Source organism: Grampus griseus (assembly GCF_964374135.1).
Source record: "Grampus griseus genome assembly, chromosome: 2".
Taxonomy (NCBI): Eukaryota; Metazoa; Chordata; class Mammalia; order Artiodactyla; family Delphinidae; genus Grampus; species Grampus griseus.
In genome coordinates this window covers 73,586,212-73,608,436 of record NC_139018.1, presented here as the reverse complement: position 1 = coordinate 73,608,436, position 22,225 = coordinate 73,586,212, and the positions used below count along the sequence as shown (strand labels likewise).

Genomic DNA, 22,225 nt, shown 5'->3' with positions numbered 1-22,225 from the left:
GCTCAGAGAGAACTCCAGCCTATTTCTACCTCAAACATGTGCCTACAGAAGGGACTTTAGGTTCTTCTTTCCCACAGGGGGTGCTGTGGAGGCGGCAGGCCACTGAGCCCAGGGAGCTTCCGAGGGCTTTGGTCAGCGGGTGAAGACTGGGCAGGTAAGCGCTGGAGGCTGTCCTGACGCCAAGCGGCCCCATCTCAAGAGCTGCTGAGTGGTACCACTGCTGACGTGCCAGCCATGCTTCTCAGAACTAGGGGCGTCAGAAATGCCAAGGGCATCCCCAGGATAGGCCGTGGGGCTCCTTGGCTCGGCATAGACTGACAGATGGACAGAACGGCAGCTTCATTGTAAAACAGTTTATTAGCATCTGTGCAAATGAGATCGGTTCCTCCCCAGATGTCCCGGTCTCCGCACCTGAGGCCCTGGGGAACCGCTCTGCAGCGGGCCCCTGTCTTGAGGCAATGCCCTTGCTCATCTGACTCCACTCGCATTGCTCCTGGCCCAGGGCTAAGCCCCACCTCAAGATGCAATAGGGATGGTCTCCTCTGAGCTACCGTTGCCTCTAGTATCTGAGGAGCCCCCGCCACCAGCGGCCAGGGCCACATCCACCTGGATGACCCCATGAACCTGGGAGAGTTGTGGGCTGTCCAAGCTGGCGATGAGCTGGCGGCAGCCTGGTCTCACAGGCACGAACGTCTGGCGCAGTGTCACTCTCTTGTTGCCCTCAATGTCTCTGTGGGCAGAGATAGGATCATGGGCCTGGGGTGACCGAGGGTGGCGTGGGGAGTAAGGGCTGATGGGGCAGGCAGGAAGGAAGGAGCGGCAGGTGGAGCCCTTCAGGCATTTCTGGGCTCAGCTGGAATCTCCACACCCGGAACAAAGCCTGAACCCCAAGGCCACCTCTGCAAGGCTAGATCAGTGGCCACCCACCCAGCTGCTGGAGCTGGAAATCTCAGCATCCAGGACTCCTCCCTCCCTGCTCTCACAAACATCCGGACAGAGACAGAGGCACTGCCTCCCCTCCTCTCCATGGCCAATGCTCCTGCCCCAACCAGGTCAGCCCCAATCCCTGTAGGGTTTCCAAGAACAAGGAAACTTCAAAGGGAGACTTTGGGGCTCAACACAGTATTGCCACATACTTTCAGGTTTGCCGAGGAAGAAGGTGGAAGAAAATTAATCATCCTCTGCTACGATCATATTTCAGCTTGTTATTAAAAAAAAAAAAAGAACAGACAATTGGCATCTTTAAATTAAATTGACACACATTCGTGTGTGTGAGTGAGAGAGAAAGAAACACACATGCTGGTGTGCACACACACACTACAGTGTCTTTATTTTCTTCCTTCCCATGGACCTCTAGTCCCAGACCACCCGTCTGGGAATCACAATTTCACCAGTCTTCTAACTGGCCTCTTTGCCTCCCATCTCATTTTCCATTCTATTCTCCAAGCACTCAGAGATGAACTGAGCCCTTCACCGGCTTGGCTTCCTCAGTGTTTATGAGATAGACGAAACTGTAGCTCTCTAACCTGACACACAGGCTCACTCTGAGTCACCCTGCCTGCCTGCACCACCTCATCATCCCCCCATTCCTCCTGCCTGCCAGTCCCACTGAGCTCCTCCCCTTCCCTGAACTCACCTCTGTCTTCAAGCTTTGCCCCCAGGCTGCCTCCAGACCCAGCTCACAACTCCTCCTCAGTGAGGGCTCCCCGGAGCACCTCCTGCCCTCAGGAAAATGAATCTCACCCTTCTCTGAGCTCCTCCAGCAATCTGCACGTGTGCTTACACACTGACTGTGACTGCATTTATATCGCACCTTCTCACGCCTGTTAGCATCTGTCCTTTCCTGCCTCTGCCTTAAACCTTTACCTCTGTCCCCTGCTCAACCTGAGCCTGCCTTGGGGACTGCCTCTGGAGCCAGACTCTGTGCAAACACCACAGTCCTCCAAGAGAATGAGTCAACACCCCAACATTGAGGATGAGCTCTCCTTGGGGCAAAACAGCCTGCTTCCAAGGGGCGTCCCCGGACCACTCTGTACTCCTTCTTCTACCGTTGTTAACTGTGTGGTTTAGAACAAGGTACCAGTCGTCCTCACTTTCTGGTGTAAAATGGAAGCGAATGTAAAATGAGGGGGTGGGATCAGATGGTCTTGAAGGTGCCTCCAAGCTCTATGAAGGTGGGAAGCAGGGGAGACAGGGAGATAGATATCTATAGCCTACCTGTTAGGTTATAGACTTAATTTCTAGACTTCCTATCATAATATACAACTTGAAATTAAGTCTAGGGACTTCCCTGGTGGCGCAGTGGTTAAGAATCTGCCTGCCAATGCAGGGGACACAGGTTCGAGCCCTGGTCCGGGAAGATCCCACATGCCGCGGAGCGACTAAGCCCATGCGCCACAACTACTGAGCCTGCGCTCTAGAGCCTGTGCGCCACAACTACTGAGCCCGTGTGCCTAGAGCCTGTGCTCTGCAACAAGAGAAGCCACTGCAACGAGAAGCCTGCGCACCGCAACGAAGAGTGGCCCCCGCTCGCCGCAAATAAAGAAAGCCCGTGCACAGCAGCGAAGGCCCAACGCAGCCAAAAATAAATACATAAATAAGTAAATTTATTTTAAAAAAAGAAAGAAAGAAATTAAGTCTATAACTTAGCAGGTAGGCTATACTCTTCCTGGTTACGAATCTGCACTTTTAATTTGTGCTCACTTTTCCATCGATGCAGGATAAAGGTTGTTTACGTTCAGATCAGCCTTCAAAAGTCTATTTAACCCATACTATGATTGAACTGTACTATTTCAGAGCCTAGCCTTTATTTATAACATTATTTCCAAGAGAAAATGCTCTCCAGATTCCAGCTAGGGATGTCAAGATCTCTTCCTACCCTTAAGAGTAGGTCTCAAGAGTCAGGCGAGACCTTGGCTGTACCCCAGTTTGCCACTTTAAGCTGAGCACGTCAGCTGCTCATGTTGGAATGTGCCCGTAAGTGAGTGCAGGTAATAAAACCGACTCCCTGACAGGACATCAGAACTTAGACATCCAAATTAGCATTGTCCTTCAATGATGTACTGGTTCAACTCTGTTGAACATTTGAAAAAGCTCCTCTCAGATTTTCCTTCACAGCCATTTAAAACCACACGCACATCACACGCACCCGACTTGGGTGCGCACGCACACCCGGACAAGTCACTGCCCCTCCTGTACAGCCAAGCTTCAGTTCTGATCGAAGAGGGCATGATGACCCACCTTGTTCACTTACCTTATTAATTAAGTCTTAATGCTAAATGACTTGAGGCTGTTTCCCCAAAGTCAAATCCACCCCCTTAGAAGACCACCCTAAGGACATTCTAGAGAATATGATTCAGGCTCTGGGGGAAATTCCCGAGAAGGATTTGGAGCAGACTTCCAGCTTCCCCTGGTGACTGCTTCGGTGGTGACGATAGCCGTCTGAAGGAGTAAGTTCTGGAATGTTTATTAAGTGGCCGCTCAGCAGGCTGGGTGGCACAGTGGGGTTCCATGCCACAGCCTTGGATGCGCAGATGAGAGGGAAGTGATGCCCGTTTTGGAATCTAATATATCCGAGCCAGGAGCTCAGGGCTCTCAGCTGTCCTGGTGGAGCTGGCCTGGGCTCACAGCAGCTGAGGAGCCACAGGATGTCCAAGGAGGACCTGCCTTGAGAAACTACCATCTAACCCTCTCACCTACCAATGGGAAGACTGAAACCTTTAAGTGGGGGGAGACTTGCACAAGCCCCACAGCTGAAGAGAGGAGCTGGGTCTCCATCACTCAGTGCAGCGGTCCTTTCCTTATTCCCAGGCAGGGGCAAGAATCAAAGATCTGGTGGGGCTGCTGAGGGGAGCCCCGCTCTGGGGAATCCCTCAGAACAGGTGAACCTCCCTCTGTCCGCTGCAGGTGAGAGACACCAGCAGGTGAGCTGTCTGGGAGTTCCAAGCTCCACTCTCTAAGCTGCCACAGACCCTTTTAGGGCGACGGAAGGAGAGCACTCGTTTGTGATGTGTCCCATCATCCAGGGGGCCAGGCTGGGGCAAAGTTCTGAACAGCAACCTTTTCAGCTTTGGCCTGTTGGGGAAAGCGGCAGCCACCACCAGGCAGAGCCGCCTGCTGTGTGTGGGGAGAGGGATGGGCAGGGTGGGCAGGAACCCTCTGCTTTCTCACCCAGCCCCTCCGAGCGCATGCTGTCACTGTCCCTCGGGAGCTCTTTGTCGAATGAGGAAAATTCCTGTCCCTGTCCCCAGAAGGCTGATCTTAGAAGTCAGCCTCTGGCCTGCTCTGCTTTCCCTCTGTGCTGTTCCTGCATGCGTGGGTCTGCGTCAGAGATGGCAGCACAGGCCCAGGAACACGACTGTGGGCACTGGCCTGGCCCAGAGCCTCACGTGGCTCGGGATCAGGCCCCGGCAGGCTGGGTGAGGGCCCGAGGCACAGGGCTCTCGCCTTCGGAACTACTGCTCGGCCCTCGTGCCACCACGCCAGCAGCAAGCTTGAGAGCCTGTGCTCTCAGCAAAGCGGGAGGGGCAGAGCCGGCCCCTTAGGAGCTGTGAGACCCTGTGAGATGCGGCCACCAGCTGCCCCATCTGTAAAGGGGGGGGGGACAGCTACCAACAGAACATGAATGCTGTGTCGAGCACCATCCTGAGGGCTTTATGGGCAGCGTCTCTTCTGATCCTCAGAGCCAGGCTTATCGTTATGCCTACTTTACAGGTGAGAAAACTGAGGCACAGAGGAGATCAGTCACTTGCCCTGGGGCACACGGCCCAGGTGATGATCTCTAATGTACCTTAAGGGGTTTTTGTGGTCTCCAAATGAACTTATATTCCTGAAAGTGCCTGCTCAACTGCTGAGTGCTGGGTGACAGTAGTGACGAGTTGCTAGGGATTCCTATGTGAGGTTTTAGCTCCCTAACGAGCCAGTGAGGCAGGGCGGGGACACCGCAGAGCACTGCCCACAGCAGGCCTTTTAAGTGCTGGGTGGGCTGAACTGAGTCAGGAGGTGCTGCTGGCGGGCCCCAAGCGACAGACCTTACCGTCCTGACCGAGAGAGGAAGCAAAGCTGGGACCCAGGCCGCCAGGAGGCAGGCAAGGGCAGCGGCAGGGGAAGGAGGAGGGGCCGGACTCACCCAGCGTTGAGGGTCTTGGGTCTCTGCAACCCGGAACCCTCGAGCCGGAAGACAACGTTGGTGAGGGTGATAGGCAGGGGGTTCTGGAAGACAATCTGGACCTCGCAAACCTGGCCAACCACGGCTGCTCGCAGTAACTGAGAGAAAAAGAGGCCCCCATCAGAGCCCCTGGCCGAACTCACGGGACCAGACGCTCCCCCAGAGAGGGAGAGCTCCTTCAAATCAAGACCGCCCTCACCCCACGTTTCTGCCCCCGAGAGAGAGCTCTCCCAAAGCCAGACAGGAAACTCCAACCCACTCTCCAGCTGCGGCCACCACAGAATCAGGGAAATGAGATCTGATTTTCCAGAGGAGGAAACCGAAGCCCAGGAGCTCAGAGCCGGTCCCTGACCTCCTCCTGCCACGGCTCCTGGCCCAGTGCCCCCTCCCCTGGCCCTCCGATTTCCCCCTGCCCCAGCCAGCTGCTCTACCGTGAGGGTGAGGTCCGGGGTGCGCAGACGGAAGGTGTGCTGCTTGGCCAGCACCTGCGTGTTCTCCTTGACGTGGCCCGAGATGTTGAGCAGCATGGCCCCCTGGTCCACGAGGTGGACCCGGTACTCCTTATAGGCCACGGGCATGGCCATGCGCTCCGCTGCGGGGGAAGAGGCATGGTGTCACTGAGGCCAGCTTCCCCAGACCCGGCATCCTGGGGTCTCCATGTCCCCAGCCCCGGGGTGCCCAGCCGTGGGGCGGCGGGGGAGGCGGCAGGGCTGGGGAAGAAGCACTTACAGGCCCCCGGCGCCAGCACCACTTCCTTCTTGCTTTCCTTGAAGACAGACCCAGAGACGCCAGTATAGTAGGTAACGGAGAGGTAGAGGTGCAGCTTCACAGTCCGGGGGCTGCTGCCGCAGTTGGTCAGCACCACGCAGATGGTCAGGTCCTGCCCCATCACTGCGTCCTGCGCCTCCACCTTCAGGGCCACGTCCTCAGCCGAGTCCCTGATGGCGTACACGTTGGGTTTGCTGCCGTGGGCGGCTGCGGTCTCCACTGCCTTCCGCTCTGCTTCTGAGCCTGGGGGTGGAGGGTCAATGGTGAGCCTACCACTGCTGCTGGCGTTGGCGAGTGCTTGGTGGGAACCCTTGGCGTGGTCGGAGCTGGCCAGGTTGGGGGACTGGTACCTTCCGGGTGCTTATAGATGTGGGAGACCTCTTCCCGCATGTTGGAGCCGACGGCCTTCGTGACGACGAGCGAGCCGATGGCTTTCTCCTCCACGTACACGACCTTGAAGCTGCCGTCACCTTGCCGCTGCCAGTAGATCTTGTCACTGTTCACCTGTTTGGGGCGTGTGTGGGGTGTGAGCCGGGAGTGAGTGAGCCAGAGGGTCTGAGGGTGGGCCTGACCCCCAGCTGCCTTCCCTGCATGCTAGGAGCTGCATGGAAGGCTAGATCCAAAGGTTGGGAGCTTCCTGGAAGAGCCAAACCGGGAGACTTTCCAAGCTGAGCCAGACAAGGCCAGAGAGTGGGGAAGAAACTGGTCTGGGAGGCCCCTTACAATGCATTCAACATTAATAACAGTAATCCCTTACGCTCGCTCGCTGACTCTACGACTTATAGAGCAGCTTCATACCCATTATTTCTTTTGATCCTGAGCACAGGAAGCATGGCAGCCATTATTATCCCCCTTTTAACAGCTGGGGAAACTAAGACTCATAGAATGAGTGACTTGCTCAAGGTCACACAGCTAGTCGGTCGGTGGTGAGGTCAGGACCAGAGAACCCAGGGCTAACACCAGTGCCCTGGTCTCCCCAGGCTGCCCACAAAGGCACCGGCCACACAGGCCTCACCTCAGCAAAAATGAAGGGTGTGTCATACTTCATGTAGACCAGGCCGTTCTTGACGGACTCCACAGAGCAGGGGCCACAGCAGAAGATGCCTAGGGGAGTAAGGGTAGCATGGGGGTGAGAGATCCAAGGAGGCTGAGGGGGAACCCCCCACCCAGATCCTGGGCCCACCCATCCAGGCCCAGCGCCCACTGCCTTGGGTCAGCTCCCACCAGTCCAACTCAGGGAGGTTAAACAAAGGAGTGCACACGTTCTATTTGGCCTCAGTCCTTGGTGGGGGATAGGGGGACAGGGACAACTGTGGGGACAGGCCTGCCTTGCTAATCAAATTGCTGGCATGCTTCCTCTACTGGCTGAAGCTGCATGTCAGCTGTCTGTAACCCCCTGAGGTCAACAGCCATCCTACATCAAGACAAACCCAGAGCCCACCGTGGCTCTGCTTGCCGGCTGGGAGAGCAATGACATCACAGTCACCATTCCAGAAAGATCCAGAACAACCCTTCAGCTCTGCAGCCTACTGTGTCCTCTCTGTGGGGAGGTGAGAGGGGAGCTGGTGGGAAACAGAGTCTGTCCTCAGTGCGCTCGGGAGGGTTTTCTGGAAGAGATGGGTTGATAGGGAGGAAGCTTGGCGGGAGAGGACACAGAACAGGAAGTGAGGGCCATCCAACAGGAGAGAATCTTAGAAAACATCTCGCACGATGGTCTTTTATACATGGGGAGACAGGCTCAGTGTGGCAAAGTAGATGCCAGGATCTCCCAAGACAGTTGGATACAGAGAGAAGGAAGGAGCTAATACTTAACTGAGTAGCTGCTAAGCTGCAGCCATGCTGCTAGTCTACTATGACTTATCATTAGATCCTCCCAACCGCCCTGTATGGTATATATCATCCACATATTCCAAACAAGAACACCAAAACCTGAAGGTGCAAGGAACTTGCCCAAGATGACATATCTAAGAAGTGATCAAGCTAGAATCAAGCCCGGGTCTGGCTGGCCTCAGAGGCCCTGGCTGCCGCCCAGCCCACCACTTCCCAGAGTGGGGACGAGAACTCAGATCTCCCGGTGTCCTGCAGGCTGTTCCAGCGTCGCAGGCATCACTGGGGTTGCACAACTCAGGGGGCACCGTTCACAGAGATGACTGAGGGGGGAGGGGTCTGGCCAGAGACCAGAGGAGGAATGTAGGCTAGGGGAAGGCTATCTGACCCAGGGTGAGGAAGGGAGAGGTGGCAGGGGTTGGGGGGAGAGGCAACCGGTCCGGCAGGTGGGGCTGCCTGGGGCCAGAGTATTAAGGTGGGAAGGGTGTGCGGGACCTGTCTGAGAAGAGCACGGGAAGTCTAATTTTTGCAGAAATGTGCATTGTGGAAAAGAGACTAGTAGGTTATGTCATCAGTGATTACTTCTTAGGCTGGACTGTGTTACAGAAGCTCTTTTCTCCTTTGAGCCTATCTGAACCCTGATTTTTTCATACTACTCAGTGGAGCAGTGGAACAGATACGAGAGGAACTTGGTAAAAGTGAGAATATGTGTTGAAAGAGAAAGTCGGGGGCTGGGTCTGCTCTGCTGCTGACCTAATGCTCTGTGCCCTAGAGGAACTCCCAAACCCAGCTGATCTGCAACATCACCAGAACTTTCAAAAATACAGATTCCTAGAGTCTATTCCCTGAAGGTCCAACGTATCAGGTCTGGAGTAGGATATAGAAATTTCCTTGAAACAAAACGAAACAAACCACCTGAGAGAGGATAGGGAATTGTATACTTTATGCTATACAAGTCTATCCTTTTTTTTTCCTTCCAAGCATGTTTTACTTAAAATAATGACTTTTTAAACTTTAAAAGAATATATATAAATAAAAGCGTCCTTCAATTAATTACCTCCAGGATATGTAAATAAAAAAGCAAGTGGGAATAGTGCATTTGTCAGGGGAGGGAAACCTCTCACTGACTTCTCTCGAATCCTTGGACTTTTGAGCCATCTGAGTGTAATAATCATTACAAATAAATAAAATTTAGGCAAATAGTTATGCAGAAAGGTAAAAATAAATGAAGGGCCACATGGTGATTTGCCCTGAGGAGTCTGTTTGAAGAACTGCGGGCTTAAAGGACCCGGCTCTAAGGCCCCGTCCGGGACGCTGGAGTTTGTTACCCTGGCTGGGGAGACAGGGAGGGGCCCCAAGTGGGGTTCAGGAGCCAGGCAGGGCCCCGCCTCACCGCTGCTGGTCTCCTGGGGTGTGGCGTCCACAACCTGCCATCCATCGAAGCCTGGGGGCAGATCCGGCCTCTTCATCCAACAGTCGTTCCACACGTGGAAGTTCCTGGATGGACATGGCCGGAGGGCTCCGTGAGCTGCCCACCCCCCAGGGCCTCCCCGGCATCCCCCTGGTGCCCAGGCCTCGGGTCACCAGTCCTCAGCAGGGAAGGGCAGGCCAGCCCCAGCCTCACCAGACGGAATCATGGTTCAGGTGCTCGAGTGGCTTCATGTTCTCGTCAAAGTAGATGTCCATGGTGAGGGACGTGTCTGTGTCATGCGCAGAATTGAAGTTGGTGATGGTACGGGTGGCCAGGCCCAGGCAGCGCAGCACTGTGGGGAAACCAGGGTTGGGGGTTCAGGGCCCAGGGCCCGGGCAGGGGTGGGGGGCAGGTGAGGCACGAGGTCAGGAGTAGCAAGGGGACAGGGGCAACTGGGTCGGGGTCGCTAGGGTCAGGAGGGCACCGAGCCAGGGAGTGTTGGGGGTTAGGGGAATCCAGGCCACCGGCCTCGCCTTGTCCCTAACTGTCCCTTCTCCCCCCTCTCCTCTAGGCCCCTCTCGGTTGTTAACACTAATTAATGATAATTAAGGCCAGCCTACCAGGCACCCTGCCTGTTCCAACACTGTAGCCACAGCTGGGCTGGGCTCGTGAAGGCGGAGCCTGGCTTCCCTCCCTCCTTCGTGCAGGGCCCAGGCAGCTCCTGTCCCGTCCCTCCACTACCTGTAGTGGTCACGCCGGCGAAAACCCAGCACTGGCCGTACGGGACAGGGAAGCCGGTGCGTAGGTAGCTGAGTAGAATCTCCACGCTGCCCACCCACGCCGAGGGATTCGTGCCGCGGGAATATTCTCCAGACCAGTTCCCAATCAGGATGCCATTGTCATCCAAGGAGTTTACCTGCCCAGGACAGGACGGGGTGGGGCAGAGTTGGGGGAGAAGCTCAGGGCCTGCCGTGTGGCCCCCGGCCCAGCCTCTGACCCTGCAACCATCCCTCACCCCTAAAGGCTTCAGGGTCCAGTAGCAGCCTGAGCCCCTCTCACCACTCCCAGAGCTCTCTGCCCACTCCACCCCCCCCACCCCCCCAACCCGTCCTGGTCTGACACATGAATGTGAATGCTGGGTGTGCCAAGTTTGGGGTTTGGCCCTACATTACGCAAGAGCTGGAACCGGAGCCAGGAAGGGGAACGCTGGGGGACAGGCGAGGGAGGGAAGAGGGGTGAGACCACTTCCCACAGTACCCTTTGCAAGAGCAGTGACAGAATCAGGAAGGGTAAGAGTGTGGGGTGGAGCAGGGGAGGCAGCAGGCAGACACATGGTAGGGCTCAGAGACGCGAGGGTGCTCACCATGGCGGAGACGACCCGGCAGACACTGATGGGGTCCCTGCGGCCTCCATATGGCATGCCCCGCCGGTCCAGGATGTACAGGCAGGCATCCAGCACCCCGTGGTCAAACTGGAGGGAGGAAGGGCACAGGTGACCCCTAGGCCAGCACCTGCTCCCCTACCCCGCCCCACCTGCCTCTAGTGCCCCTGAGTGCACGAGGCCCCAGCCAGCCGTACCTGGCCGTAGTTCCAGGTCCGCTCGCCAATCTGTGCTTCGGTCCCATAGTAAATTCTCCCACACTCATTAAGCACGTACTCCTGCCGCCAGTCCTCACGGTCCACATACACGGTGTCCTCTGTGTTCCCAAAACATATATGCCTGGTCCCCTCCAGCCCTCTCCCTGGGTCCCACCTGCCCCTGGGCTGATTCTGCAGGACTCATGACCGCAGAGGAAGAGCAGGAACGCCTCTAGCCTGACAGCACTCCTCCCAGGAAGGATGCAGTGAGCATGACAGAGATGATCAGAGGAGGGTGGCTGTAACCAGGGCCCTTCCCCAGGAGAGGTGAGACTGTGTGACCTTGGACTGGTCACCTCTCTAGGTCCTGGATCTAGGTCCCCTCACCTGGACAATGGGAGGCTGGCTTCTCCTAGGGCTAGGTACCCAGGCACGTAGCCAGACCCAGGAAAGGAAGCCCTGCCCTGCCCTGCCCTCCCCTCCTCTCCATGCCTTGCTTCTGACTCCAGCAGGCTCACCTGGGCACCAGGGATTGAAGAGGATGTAGATCTCATTGCAGGGGTCAAAGGGCAACTGGAACTCGCCAGCTTCTGAGCATGTGCGGACCGTGAACTGAAACTTGCCGATGATGGCATTGGGGGAGGTGTGGACCTGTAGGTTCAGATTCTTCCCGCTGGACTTGGTCACCTGGGCGTTCCAGCCTCCACTGCCCCCCTGGCCCACTGGGATGATCACGTGGGTGCCCTTGCCCACCTCAGGGTTGTTTCCTGCAGTGGGGGAAGCATCGATTAGCTGCTGCAGCCTATGTGAAGGCGGGGGTGGGGGTGGGGGATGGTGCCTTGGACTTCTCGAAGCCCCACCCAGAAAGTGTATGAGCCAGTGAGTGTGTCCCTGAGTTGGACCATCGCCTGGGTCAATCTGAGAGCAGCTCTGTCCCCACCCAGTGTTTGCCCACATGTCAGGGCAGAGATCCAGTCCAACATCCCAAACCTGTTCCCTCGACACTTAACTCAGAGGCGACTAGAAGAGACCAGGTCACCGTCACGCTCTCCCTGCCTGACTGTTCCAGCACCTGGGCTGGAGGAGCAGAGCCACCCTGTCTGGGTCCAGTTGCCCCTGCTGCGTGTGAAAGGGCAGTTCCTATCCTGAAGTTCAACCCTGCCTGCTCCCTGGGGCTGCAGCTTCCAGAGCCCAGGGCATCCTTGCTGGAGGTGGTGGGGGTACCTGGGAAATTACAGGCTGGGGTGGGCAAGGCTAGGCCCTAATCAAAGGATACGAGGGGTCGCCGGCCCCCTGCGGCAGCATAAGCACCGGCCTAGGCAGTCAGTAGCCACCAAGCAATGCAATGAGGGAGGCACCTGCCCTGGGCCATGGGGACAGAGAGACCGAGAGACACAGTGGGAGAGAGCGTGGAGTCACACCCTGAGGAAGGAGGGCAGACCCAGAAAGAAAGACACACAGAGGCAGAAACACTGAAGGGGATGCTGGGCCAAGCACCTGAAGAAAAAGAATTTTGAGACAGATGCTCCTGGAGGCTTGAAGAGGGTGAGCCTAGGAAAACAGACCCTCCCTGAGGCACCCCTGGGGACATACTTACATGCTTGAGCCTGCCTTATCTGGCAGGGGCGAGGAGTGGGGTGAGTGAGGAGCCCAAAGCTGCCCCTTTGACCCCAATACCAGGGCGGGGAGCCCTGCTACGCAGCCCCCTACCCCCGCTCCACCCTGCCCAGGGCCTTCACCCCTCCCACTGCGGGCTCCACCGACCGACCGATGAGCAGCTCCAGGGTGATACGATCGGATGAGTCATAGGGACGAGACAGGAAGAGGACCATGTGGAAAGGCTGCCCACGGCGGATAATCAGCTCATTGTACTCGAACTCGTCCGTGTGGTGCTCTTGGCGATTCTGGTCCGAGGGTGAACTCAGCAGATCCACACCAGTCACCACCAGCTTTCCCTCTGCAAGGCCAGAGCTCAGGTTCAGTGAAGCCCCGTGGGGAGTCCGGCCCTGCATCACTAGCCTCCCAGGCCCCCAGAGATGCCAGAATGAGTCTCAGGCCCATTAAAGCATTTTGGGTCTCAGATAACGTGGACAGGTGGGCCTCACCTTGGATGGTGTCGTCTCTAGCTGTGGTCACAGTGCTGCCCCGGGAGTCGGGTCTTCGACCCAGGGTGTTGGGTCTTCCACCCGGGGTGTCGGGTCTTCGATCCCTGGGGCTGGGCCTTCGAGGCCTGGAGTTAGAGCCGTGGTCTCTGCCGGGCTCAGGCCCCCAGTCTTCATCTATTGTATTCTGGCACGAGCAGCAGCCACAGCAGCGAGCCCAGAAGGGGCGGCCCCCGTGGCGAGCATGTCTGTCTGGCTCCGGCTCCGGCTCTGGAGAAGGTGTCACGAGGGGCTGCCAGGGGTTCCCGCCCCAGCGGCCCACATCTGAACGAGGACTGCCCGTCGTCGTGCCTGTGTGGACAAGGCAGGGAGGCTCTGATCGCTCACACAGACCTCCTTTACCCCTACAGCATGCCCCAGTCAGCTCAGCCAGAAACCCTCCATCCAGAGAGCTGATTCAGTCCCAGCCAGATGACTGAGATGATCTGATCCTGACCCCGAGATTCCCTCAGACCCACCCAGAGACCTTCCCCAAAGACTCCTTTCAGACTCACTTAGAGAAACTTCCCACGTTACAGAGACGAGTCTCTCCCCTCTCACCCGCACATGGACATCCACCGAGCCAGATGCCCCATCCAGAAAGCTGTTCACGCACCTCTCCCAGGAGATGACGCTTGTCACACCCTCGAGGTGCAGCAGCTCAGACCATCCCGGGCCTGCTCCCTCCACCTGCCAGCTCCTTAGTCTAGAGCTCCAGAGCTGCCTGCCTCAAGGACCCATTTCTTGGGGGGAATCCCCCACCCAAGGCTCCTTGCGTTACACAGGCAAGTGACATTCACGACTTGGGCTCCTGACATATTCCCCACGGCTGGTCAAACACCCACGCGGAGCTGCCCGGAGGGGCTGGGCGGGGGCAGAGGTGCCCCGAGCCGGGCTTCCCAGGTGTAGAGTCTCGGTGTGTGGGGAGCAGCCTCACTGGGACCGACAGGCTCGGGCTGGCTCGCACCCCACCTGGCCGGGGACTCACCTGACGAAGGTGCTGGCATCTCTGGGTGGAACAGGTCGGGACTGATGGGACGGGACTGAGGCCGCCTCACGAATGGAAAGCGTGGGGCGGGCCGGTAAGTGGTTTATGAGGGGGGAGGGCGGGGCCAGGCTTCTGGGAAGAAGGGGAAGGAAGGTTGCTCCATCCTCGAGGGAGGAAGCCCAGGCTCTGGGGGCTGTTTCCGAGGTAGGGGTGGGAAATGAGGCTAGGCCGCACCCTCTTTCCCCTTTCAAGGAGCCAGGAACCGACTGGAGGCGGGGTTGGGCCCGGGCTGGGGAGGGGGCGGGGGCGGGGTCTGTCAGGGCTGAAGTCGGAAGGCTTTGATGAGATCACACCATCCGAGAGATGCTGACTCCTGCGAAACTGGGTGCATCAGAAGCACCTTCTCCTCGGTGGAGGAGGTTGCGACAAGTGTCATCTCCTGGGAGGGGTCCGTGAGCAGCTTTCTGGATGGGGCACCTGGCTTGGTGGATGTCCATGTGCGGGTGAGGGGGAAAGAATCGTCCCTGTAGTGTGGGAAGTTTCTCTAGCGCGATGGGGCAGGGAGGGTCCACCCACACTCTATCCAGCAGACTCGCTCTTCCCAAGCTCAGGCTGCCCACCTCTGTCCCTGTGAAACTGCCCACCGGCCTGGCTCTGGGACTCGTCCTGCCCAGGGAGCCCCCAGCATCCCAGGCTGGTACACACTGGTGACACCAGCAGCCAGGCCCTCTGACTGGCTCCACCAGCCAGCCCCCACCATCCATCTGTCTGTCCCTCCTTCTTCCTCTAGCTAGGCCCCAGGCCCCAGCATGACTGAGCTGCCCCCTGCTTCCTGTGTCCCTCCAGGTTGGGGATTAGGGGGGGTCAGAGTAGAAGCAATCTCTTGTTTTCTGCCACCCCCCACCCCCCAAACCGAGGGGTTTGGAGGAGGCTGAGGTCTTTGCTAAGAGGCTCAGGTGGGAATGAAGGCCCCCGCTCCCCAGGCTGCAGAGTACCCCCTTCTCTCACTGAGATGAATGTCTGGTGAGCTGGAGGCCAGGGCTCTCCAACCTGGAATTCTTCCTGGGAATCCTGACCAACCAGCTCCAGGCACCCGCCCCAACTTCACCCTGACACTGGGAGAAACGCCAGGGAGGCCACCAAGAGAGCCCCAAGGCAAAGAGGAGGTCAGACATCTTCCGGAAGGCTGGGACCCTGTTCCTGGGGTCTCTTCCCTCCATCCCGCTGTTGTCCCAGCTCTGTCCATGGGACACTGAACAGAAGACAGTGAAAACAGGGTGGGCAAGGGGACACAAGGAAGCGGACTGGAGGAGAGGCTGAGTTTGGTGATGCATCAGGCAGGGAGGTGGCTTGGGGAGCAGGGACAGAGGCCCCAGGACCAGGCACAGAGCCCTTCACATTCCCGTGACCTTTTCCTGTCCAGGTCTAAGTCCCCACATCCTCCAGCACGCTCAGAGGATGCACTAGTGGAAATCAAAATTCCAGGCAGGTGTGAGGCAGGTCAGCCAAAGGGCTTCGTGGAGGGGCTGTCTGTGTATCACTACGGATATGGGAGGGGCAGGGCCCCGAGAGTCTGGTTGTGTGTGAGCACATGTGGGTCCAGGTAGATTCTCAGGGAACCAGGTAAATGCCTTGTCACATTCTCTCCCTCTTGTTTCAATCTTTCTCTTTCCCCACCCAGCCAGGTTTGACTCAGTGCCCTCACCCCTGAGTCGCTCCCTTTTCCTCCCTCCGGGGAGGCTCAAGTGCCTCAGGGCTTTCAAAGTCAGGACAAGGTATGTGTATGTGTGTTGGAAGGGGGACCATGGGAAAAGACACCGTCTCGGTACCTCGGGAGCTGGGGCCAGGCTCTGCCCAATCCAGAAGCAAGAACATGAATCTGGAATCCCAGACCAAGTTGCAGAGACAGCTCTGGCTCCAGCACTTGAGGTCGGCAACCTTGGGTGCATCTTAACAGCAGTTTCCTCATCAGTACTATGGGCCTAATCGTCTCAGCCCTGAGAGCTTGTGAGGATCATATGGGATCAAGGATCTCCAAGGGCTCTTTATCCAGAGCATGCTACTCATGGGGACTGACAGTGTTGCTGTAAGACAGGGGAGCCAGGGCACCCTGGCCCACTCCTCCTGGGAAGAGCTTTCTCAGCTGTGGTAAAGGAGAGCCAGGGCAGACAGGGCATCTAGAAGGGGCACAGGTCACGGGAGAAACTTCTACGAGCCCCTTTCAGTTAGAGAGACTTCCAGCTGCTTTGTGGTCCAGCCCCAACCAGAACATGGACTCAAGTCTGATTCCAGTCTGGAACTTAGACCCAGCCCAGCCCCAAACTGGAATGTAGCTTCAAATCCAGCCATTGCCCTGATTCTGCCCCAGATACTGAGGCTTTGGTTCTCCATGACAGGGAACAGCAGGACTGAGCATAAAATGAAAGTAGAGGGGGTGAACTGACATACCCTCGCTCTCTCCCTTTCTTTTCCAGGATAGGTAGCGGTAGTAATGACGGTGGCGGCGGCGGCTTAGCAGCCTTTGGGGGCCTCTTCATTGTTTATTCAGTTCCAATAAGTTAAAGGGCAGGGGGCGGGGGCAGAGTCCCTTAGGTGAGGCTGCTGCGAACTGAAGGCAGCAGCTCGGCCAGATGCTCCGAGATGCCCACTGCTTGGCACAGGGGGTTGCCCTGCAGGTTGAGGAGGACCAGCCTGGGGCAGGAGGCAAGAGGCTGGAGCACTGCAGGCTGCTGGAGGCCTTGGGCAGGAGTCAAGGAAAGCTCGGCAGGTTCCTCCAGATCCACCTGCTCCTGTGCACCCATCACTGCTTTCCCTCAAGAACAGGGACTGCTGCCTAGCAGCCTGCTTGGTGGGCACCTTGTCCGCTTCCCCGGAGGGCGTAAGGCTCTAGACTGCAAACACCAGCCCCCGGGGGCCAGGCAGGAAGCACAGGAGGCTGACTGGATACAGTCCCAGAAGGAGTGGTGGAGACTATGGCCAAGGTGAAAGCTAGCCCCAGATGCAGAGGCAACCATGATCCACCAATGGCCAAGGGTTGCCAAGTGGAAATGCAGGCTACACGTTGCTTTAATTGCCATTTTTTAAAGAAGAATCAAAATTCTAGATTTTTTAAAATATGAAACTTCCTGATTTTAAAAACAGGATGCGCTACCCAAGAATATCTGTAGGCTGCTGGTTTGTGAACTCTGGCTTGAGGAAGTCACTTACTTCCATCCTCCAAAACTCTACCAGTACAAGTCAATGATAGCCTCATACAGCGCCAGGCTACCCTCTCTCCTCAGCTTAGACAGCCGGAGGCCCCTCTGCACGTCCAGGGGCAACACCACCCTGCTTGCTGTCTGTCCCTTCCTGGTGTGGCACCTCGCACTACCTGTTGTCCGAAAGGCACCCAGAAGGAAGGATACGGTTGTTGCACAGAAAGAGCTCCTGCAGCCGGGGCAGGTTAGTGACACCATCCAGGGACTCGATAGTGTTGTCATTGGCCTGCAGCACCTGGGGAGCAGGGAGGGCAGGGAAGACAAGGCAGGGAAGGCAGCTGTCAGCCTGGGATTGGTACAAGCAACTGGGGAACCCAGGGTGATCAGCTTACAGTGCATGGAAGGGCTCCTGGGGTCAGGCTGGGTGACAGAGGAGAAGGCAGGGGTCATCTGTGGGCATCTCTTTGTAGGGTGGGCAGACTTCTGAGGTGGAGGAAGGGGAAAAGGATCACCCAGGACAGCGACACAGGAGCGAGTGCTTTACCTCGAGGCAGCGCAGGGCAGCCAGGGCAGGGGGCAGGGCTCGGAGGCGATTGTGCGACAGGTCAAGGTGAGTGATCAAGAGCAGCTGCTCCAGATGGCAGAGCACCGTCAGATCCTGAGGAGGGGGGATGAGATACCCAGCGAGACCTGGAGGAAAGTCCTCAGCCATCGTTTATCAGGCACTTGCCCTGTGTGTCCCACACAGGCCCTTGGGGACCCCAGCTGAGGAGAAGAGGGAGTAGGTGGGACGCTTGCCTCAGCACCCCTGGCAGTACATGCCCCACGTCAAGGACATGGGAGAGGCCTGAGCCCTCGGGCTGGGTGGCCAGTGGAGTGGTGGGAGTGGGGCAGGTAAGGGGGACGGAGGAGGGCGCTGGGATAAACACAGGCACTGGTGGGAGTGGGCCTGGTGAGTCTGGGATTGGCTGGTGGGGGCGAAGGTGGGCAGCAGTGATGTGTTGGGGAGATTGATTGGGAAGGACTACAGAGGAAAAAGAGAGTCTGGAGGGTTTGTCAGAAAGTTCTGGAAACTATTGAGGTTTTAGGTGTTGGGGCCTGCTCCAGGGAGAGAAGCATGGGAAGGAGTTGAGGAAGAAATGTCCAGAAAGGCACATGCGACTGAAGGAAAGCCGGGGGCATGGCGAGCGTCTCGGCTGAGGCCCAGGGAGCGGACATAAAAGCCGGCCAGGTCCTGAGGAAGAGGGAGGCCAGCTAGCAGGGCGAAGGCCGGGAAGGCGCGTGCGCAGTCCCTACCTTGTGACCAAGGTGCAGCACGCGCACCTCCGCGTACTCCATCTTGAGCACGCTGTTCTCCAGCAGGAACTTGCTTCGCAGGTCGTCCAGGTACGCTGCCCGCATAGGGTCCACGGCCTGGCAGGGAGAAGGGACGGAGAATGCACGTCAGCTGCCCTCCTCCTGCCCGCTGGGCCTCCCCATCGCCGGTTCCCATGGACCCGACTTGCCTTGAGGGTCTGGAAGTACTGCAGCGTCTCCTTCTCATACTGCAGGGGGTCCAGCGCCCGCATCAGCAAGATGATGGTGAGCAGGCACCCTGGGGAGAGGGCAGGGAAGAGGATGGTCTCTCTTGGATCCTCCTCTGCTCCCATCCTCTGGAGAGCCTTCCCATTCTCCCCAAGGGGCGCCCCCCTAGAAAGGGGCCTCCTCAGGGGAGCGGGCCTCACATTTATTCTCAGGCTCCAGCTCCTGCAGCTCCTTACAGGATTCAAGCTCGGACTGTAGCACCGTGGACTTCTCCACCGACAGCTCACACCTGAGGGTGGGCGGGGGGGGAGGGGATGATGCTCCAGCCCTGGGGTACTAGTCAGCCCCAGTGTCCAGTCTGAGATCAACTGCTTAAGCCCCCGGCCTCCTGCCCAGCTGCCTGATGCCCAGAGTCCAGAGCCCCCATCCTTGTCTGTGCGCTTCCCCGTCGCCATCACCTGAAGAGCTGTTCGTCCGTGGCGGAGTCCCGGCACCAGCCCTCCTGGCGGCCTGTAAGAAAGAGCAGGTGGTAGGAGGGGACACCCATGACAGGAAGAGAGGGATGAGGGCTGCCGCCAAGGGGGTAGGCGCGGGCTGTGTCACCTTTTAAGAGCACACACTCCTTCTGGGCACCGCCTGCTGTCCAAATGACACGAAATGTATGTTGGGGCAACTGGTCGTTGAGAGAGGTGGCGGGCAGGTCACAGAGCTGGGAGCACGGGGTTAAGAAAAAGCCCGGCGGCACCACCTTCCTGACAGTCCCAGCCCAGCCCTACCCCAGCCTCCAGTCTGCCCACCAATCCTGGGATACCCAGACGTGGCTAGGCCGGTTCCTGCCATCTGGGGTCCTCCACGCCACGGCCAGGGGTGACTCGTCCACCATGAGCAGCAAGGTCTCCGTCCTGGAGCCCACCTGGCACGGGGGACAAAGAGAGACCTGTCACTCCAAGAGCACCAGGCCCACGATCCACGATGCTCTCCGGCAAAAGCTGCAGGACTCACTAGGAGGGGCCGAGAGAAGGAGACAGTCAGACAGGCCTCATCCCGGCTCACGTGCAGGCAGTGCAGGGCATCCTGGGGATCCGCTGGGGGAAGACACAGCCTCAGGTCTCCTTAAATATTCTTCCATTCCTTCTAAGCCCTAATCACCCAGCTTCCTCCCCCACTGCTCACCTCGTCCCAGGAGCCAACGATGGTAGAACCAGGCACTCTGATCATTGGGGTCAGTGAAGAAGGCGTTTTGCACCAGCTCCAGCTCTGCGGGGGCCACGGAGGCATGGGGTTGTGGTTAGGACCCTGCTTGGCTCCTGGCCACCCCAACATCCCACCCTCACCGTGGAGTTCCTCCAGCCTGCAGTTTCACCTATAGGCTGGCCTTGCCCAGGGGCTGCACATTTCAGTTTTATCTTCCCCATTGGACACTTGGGCTCCCTGCAGCCAGGGGCTGGATCTTATGCACCCCCAGAGCCAGGCAAGTTCCCGAGTGGCAGGTTCAGGAACAGGCCTAGGCATCAGGGTTGGAAGGGTGGCACTGCAGAGTCCTCCCCAGCACCCCCTGACTCTGCTTACCTTTGAGCAGCACATCCTCAGGGAGGCGCCCCTGGGGTCCAGAGTCTGGCTGGGGATGCAGCTGGGGCAAGAGGCAGGAGCGGTAATGCCAGGAGGAATAGTTGGAGAAGTTTCGGGTGATGAGGCTGTCAGTGAAGGCTAGCTCCTCTGCAGGGGGCACAGCTGCCTGCGCAGCCACAAACCGCCGGTAGTCCCAGCAGTGAACTGGGGGGAAGGGCAGACAGCACATCTCAGACGCAGGGCAAGAGAATCTCCCCGGCTGGTACCCCTGGAGTTCCCTCGGAGATCCTGAGAAACACCTCTCTGCACTCCATGGAGGATACATTTGGCTCCATCATCCCTTTTGCCATCAGCTCAGTGGGCCCATCCTGGCCATCCCTCCCCACTCTGGGCCTTACTGAGGCCCTTGTACTGGAATGTGGGGCAGGTGAGGGCTGTAGGGACAGAATCTGCGGGCACGTACAGTTCCGCTCATCAACCTCGAGGAAGCGGGCACACAACTCCAGCTCCCGGGCCCAGTTGGCCTCTGGCAGGCGGCCCAGCAGCCAGCAGCGGTGGTGCCAGGTACCGTAAGACTTGGGGTTCACCCTCAGACAGCTCTCCAGGAAGCCCAGTTCTGCCTTCACCAGAGCGGCCAACTCCTCGGGGGACCTGCACCCAGAGGGGAATGGGGGTCAGGGCCCTCCAACACCCAATCTCAGCTCACTCCTGTCTTTCTGCACCCAGCCCTCCACTGCCCTCTGCCTATGCCCCTGGCTGCCCCACTCTTCCTCCAGCCCTGGACCCAGGCAGGGCAGGGGCAGAGCCAGGGCCATCTTCCCGGGGCTCTGAACCCCAACGCACTTCTGGACCTCCAGCCGCTGGAGCACCTCTCGGCGACAATTCCAGAGGGTGGCAAAATCAGGGTTGGCTCCCAGAATCTGGCTTGTCAGTTCCAGCACTGATTCATCCAGCTCTCCAGCCTGGCGCTGAGAAGGTAGATAGCAGGGTCAGAGAGATCATATCTTTCTCCTGCTACAGGGCTAATAACATAAATACAACTACCAACTGTTCTGTGAATGCCATACTATACTGTAGGTACTATACAAAGCACTTTATGGGTTTACATGTATTCTCTCATTTAATTTGCACAACAGCCTTATGCAGTAAGTGCAATTGTTAGGCCCATTTTACAGATGGGCAAACTGAGGTCCAAAGAGATTCAGTAACTTGCCCAAGGACACACAGCTAGTACCTGATAGAACGCAGATATGGATCCAAGCAGCCTGACTCTAAGGCGCAGTTCTTGGCCTCAGTGCTATTCTAAGGGAGCCACTGTGGGAGGGGACGACCTCTGAGGGCCCCACCTTCTGGAAGACAGTCTGGGTGGCTGACTGGTATAGCTTCAGCTTCTGTTCCCGCTCTAGCCTTTTGGCTTCCGCTTGCTCTTCCGATGTCTTCACCTTCAGGCGCCCGTGCTATAGGGATGGGCGGGTTGCAAGAGTGCAGGCTGCCTTGCAGGGGCATACCCACCGGAACCCCCACTCCGTTATATCGGGCAACGGAGGCAAGGCCACGCGGGGCAGGGGCAAGGGCAAGGGCATGGGCATGCGGAGGTGAGGGGCTGCGCTCAGGGTTCTCACCATGGTGCTGGCTCAGATTCAGGGCAGGGTAGGGGTCAAGTGGTGCCCGTGAAACCTGGGGAGAGACGTGTCAATCATGGGAGCCCCGCCCCTGGTAGCCCAGTCCCTAGACGTCCCCAGGAAGCCGCGGGCGAGCCGGGGCGGAGACCCCTGGGGTGTTAAGGGGTTCCGGGACAGGCACTGCACGTCCTGAAGGCACCCACCCGGAATGGGACTTGCACTCGTGCAGCCCTGTCCACAGCCCGATTCGCCGGAGCCTGCCGAGCTGGAGCACTTAGGTGATGGGGACTACTCCGCGCTCAGAGGCTGTCGCTACCCGCCCGCCCCACGGATCCCAAGCACTGCTGGCCCCCGCCGGCGGACCCACCTGTGCTGGGAGGAGGCGTGCGGGACGCGGAGCTACGGCGCCCACCACCGAGCCCGAGCGCTAGCG

At 58.1% G+C, this 22,225-nt stretch overlaps 2 protein-coding genes across 3 annotated transcripts; both read right to left on the bottom strand.

Moving 5' to 3' along the window:
* Positions 1-338: 338 nt before the first annotated feature.
* Positions 339-13,900, bottom strand: TGM1 (transglutaminase 1). The gene is made up of 15 exons (XM_082648404.1): positions 13,881-13,900; positions 12,857-13,204; positions 12,520-12,708; positions 11,270-11,518; positions 10,752-10,870; positions 10,537-10,644; positions 9,915-10,089; positions 9,387-9,525; positions 9,156-9,259; positions 6,951-7,039; positions 6,286-6,439; positions 5,897-6,178; positions 5,599-5,759; positions 5,129-5,265; positions 339-730 (listed from the first exon to the last, which is right to left on the bottom strand). Exons 1-15 carry the CDS (start codon positions 13,897-13,899, stop codon positions 517-519), a joined length of 2,487 nt encoding a protein of 828 aa, XP_082504530.1. The 5' UTR covers position 13,900; the 3' UTR covers positions 339-516.
* A 2,512-nt stretch (positions 13,901-16,412) lies between these two features.
* RABGGTA (Rab geranylgeranyltransferase subunit alpha) lies at positions 16,413-22,225 on the bottom strand. Of its 2 annotated transcripts, none has more exons than XM_082648892.1 (17): positions 22,160-22,225; positions 21,793-21,847; positions 21,517-21,627; positions 21,014-21,138; positions 20,634-20,821; positions 20,171-20,374; positions 19,775-19,858; positions 19,604-19,686; positions 19,413-19,514; positions 19,205-19,310; positions 19,060-19,111; positions 18,802-18,890; positions 18,583-18,671; positions 18,374-18,490; positions 17,622-17,735; positions 17,285-17,372; positions 16,413-16,617 (listed from the first exon to the last, which is right to left on the bottom strand). In XM_082648892.1, exons 2-17 carry the CDS (start codon positions 21,793-21,795, stop codon positions 16,469-16,471), a joined length of 1,704 nt encoding a protein of 567 aa, XP_082505018.1. In that variant the 5' UTR covers positions 21,796-21,847; positions 22,160-22,225; the 3' UTR covers positions 16,413-16,468. The 2 variants fall into 2 exon arrangements, with proteins under 2 accessions (XP_082505018.1, XP_082505019.1); XM_082648893.1 differs by lacking the exon at positions 22,160-22,225 and adding an exon at positions 21,996-22,125.

Coding starts and splice junctions, on each gene's coding strand:
- TGM1 (XM_082648404.1), bottom strand. Junction 11,519..12,519: donor CACCCTGGAGCTGCTCATCG/GTCGGTCGGTGG, acceptor CCCCCACTGCAG/GAAACAACCCTGAGGTGGGC. Junction 6,440..6,950: donor CACCCTTCATTTTTGCTGAG/GTGAGGCCTGTG, acceptor CGCCCCAAACAG/GTGAACAGTGACAAGATCTA.
- RABGGTA (XM_082648892.1), bottom strand. Junction 20,822..21,013: donor CAGCGGCTGGAGGTCCAGAA/GTGCGTTGGGGT, acceptor CTCTGGGTGCAG/GTCCCCCGAGGAGTTGGCCG. Junction 20,375..20,633: donor CGAGGTTGATGAGCGGAACT/GTACGTGCCCGC, acceptor CCTTCCCCCCAG/TTCACTGCTGGGACTACCGG.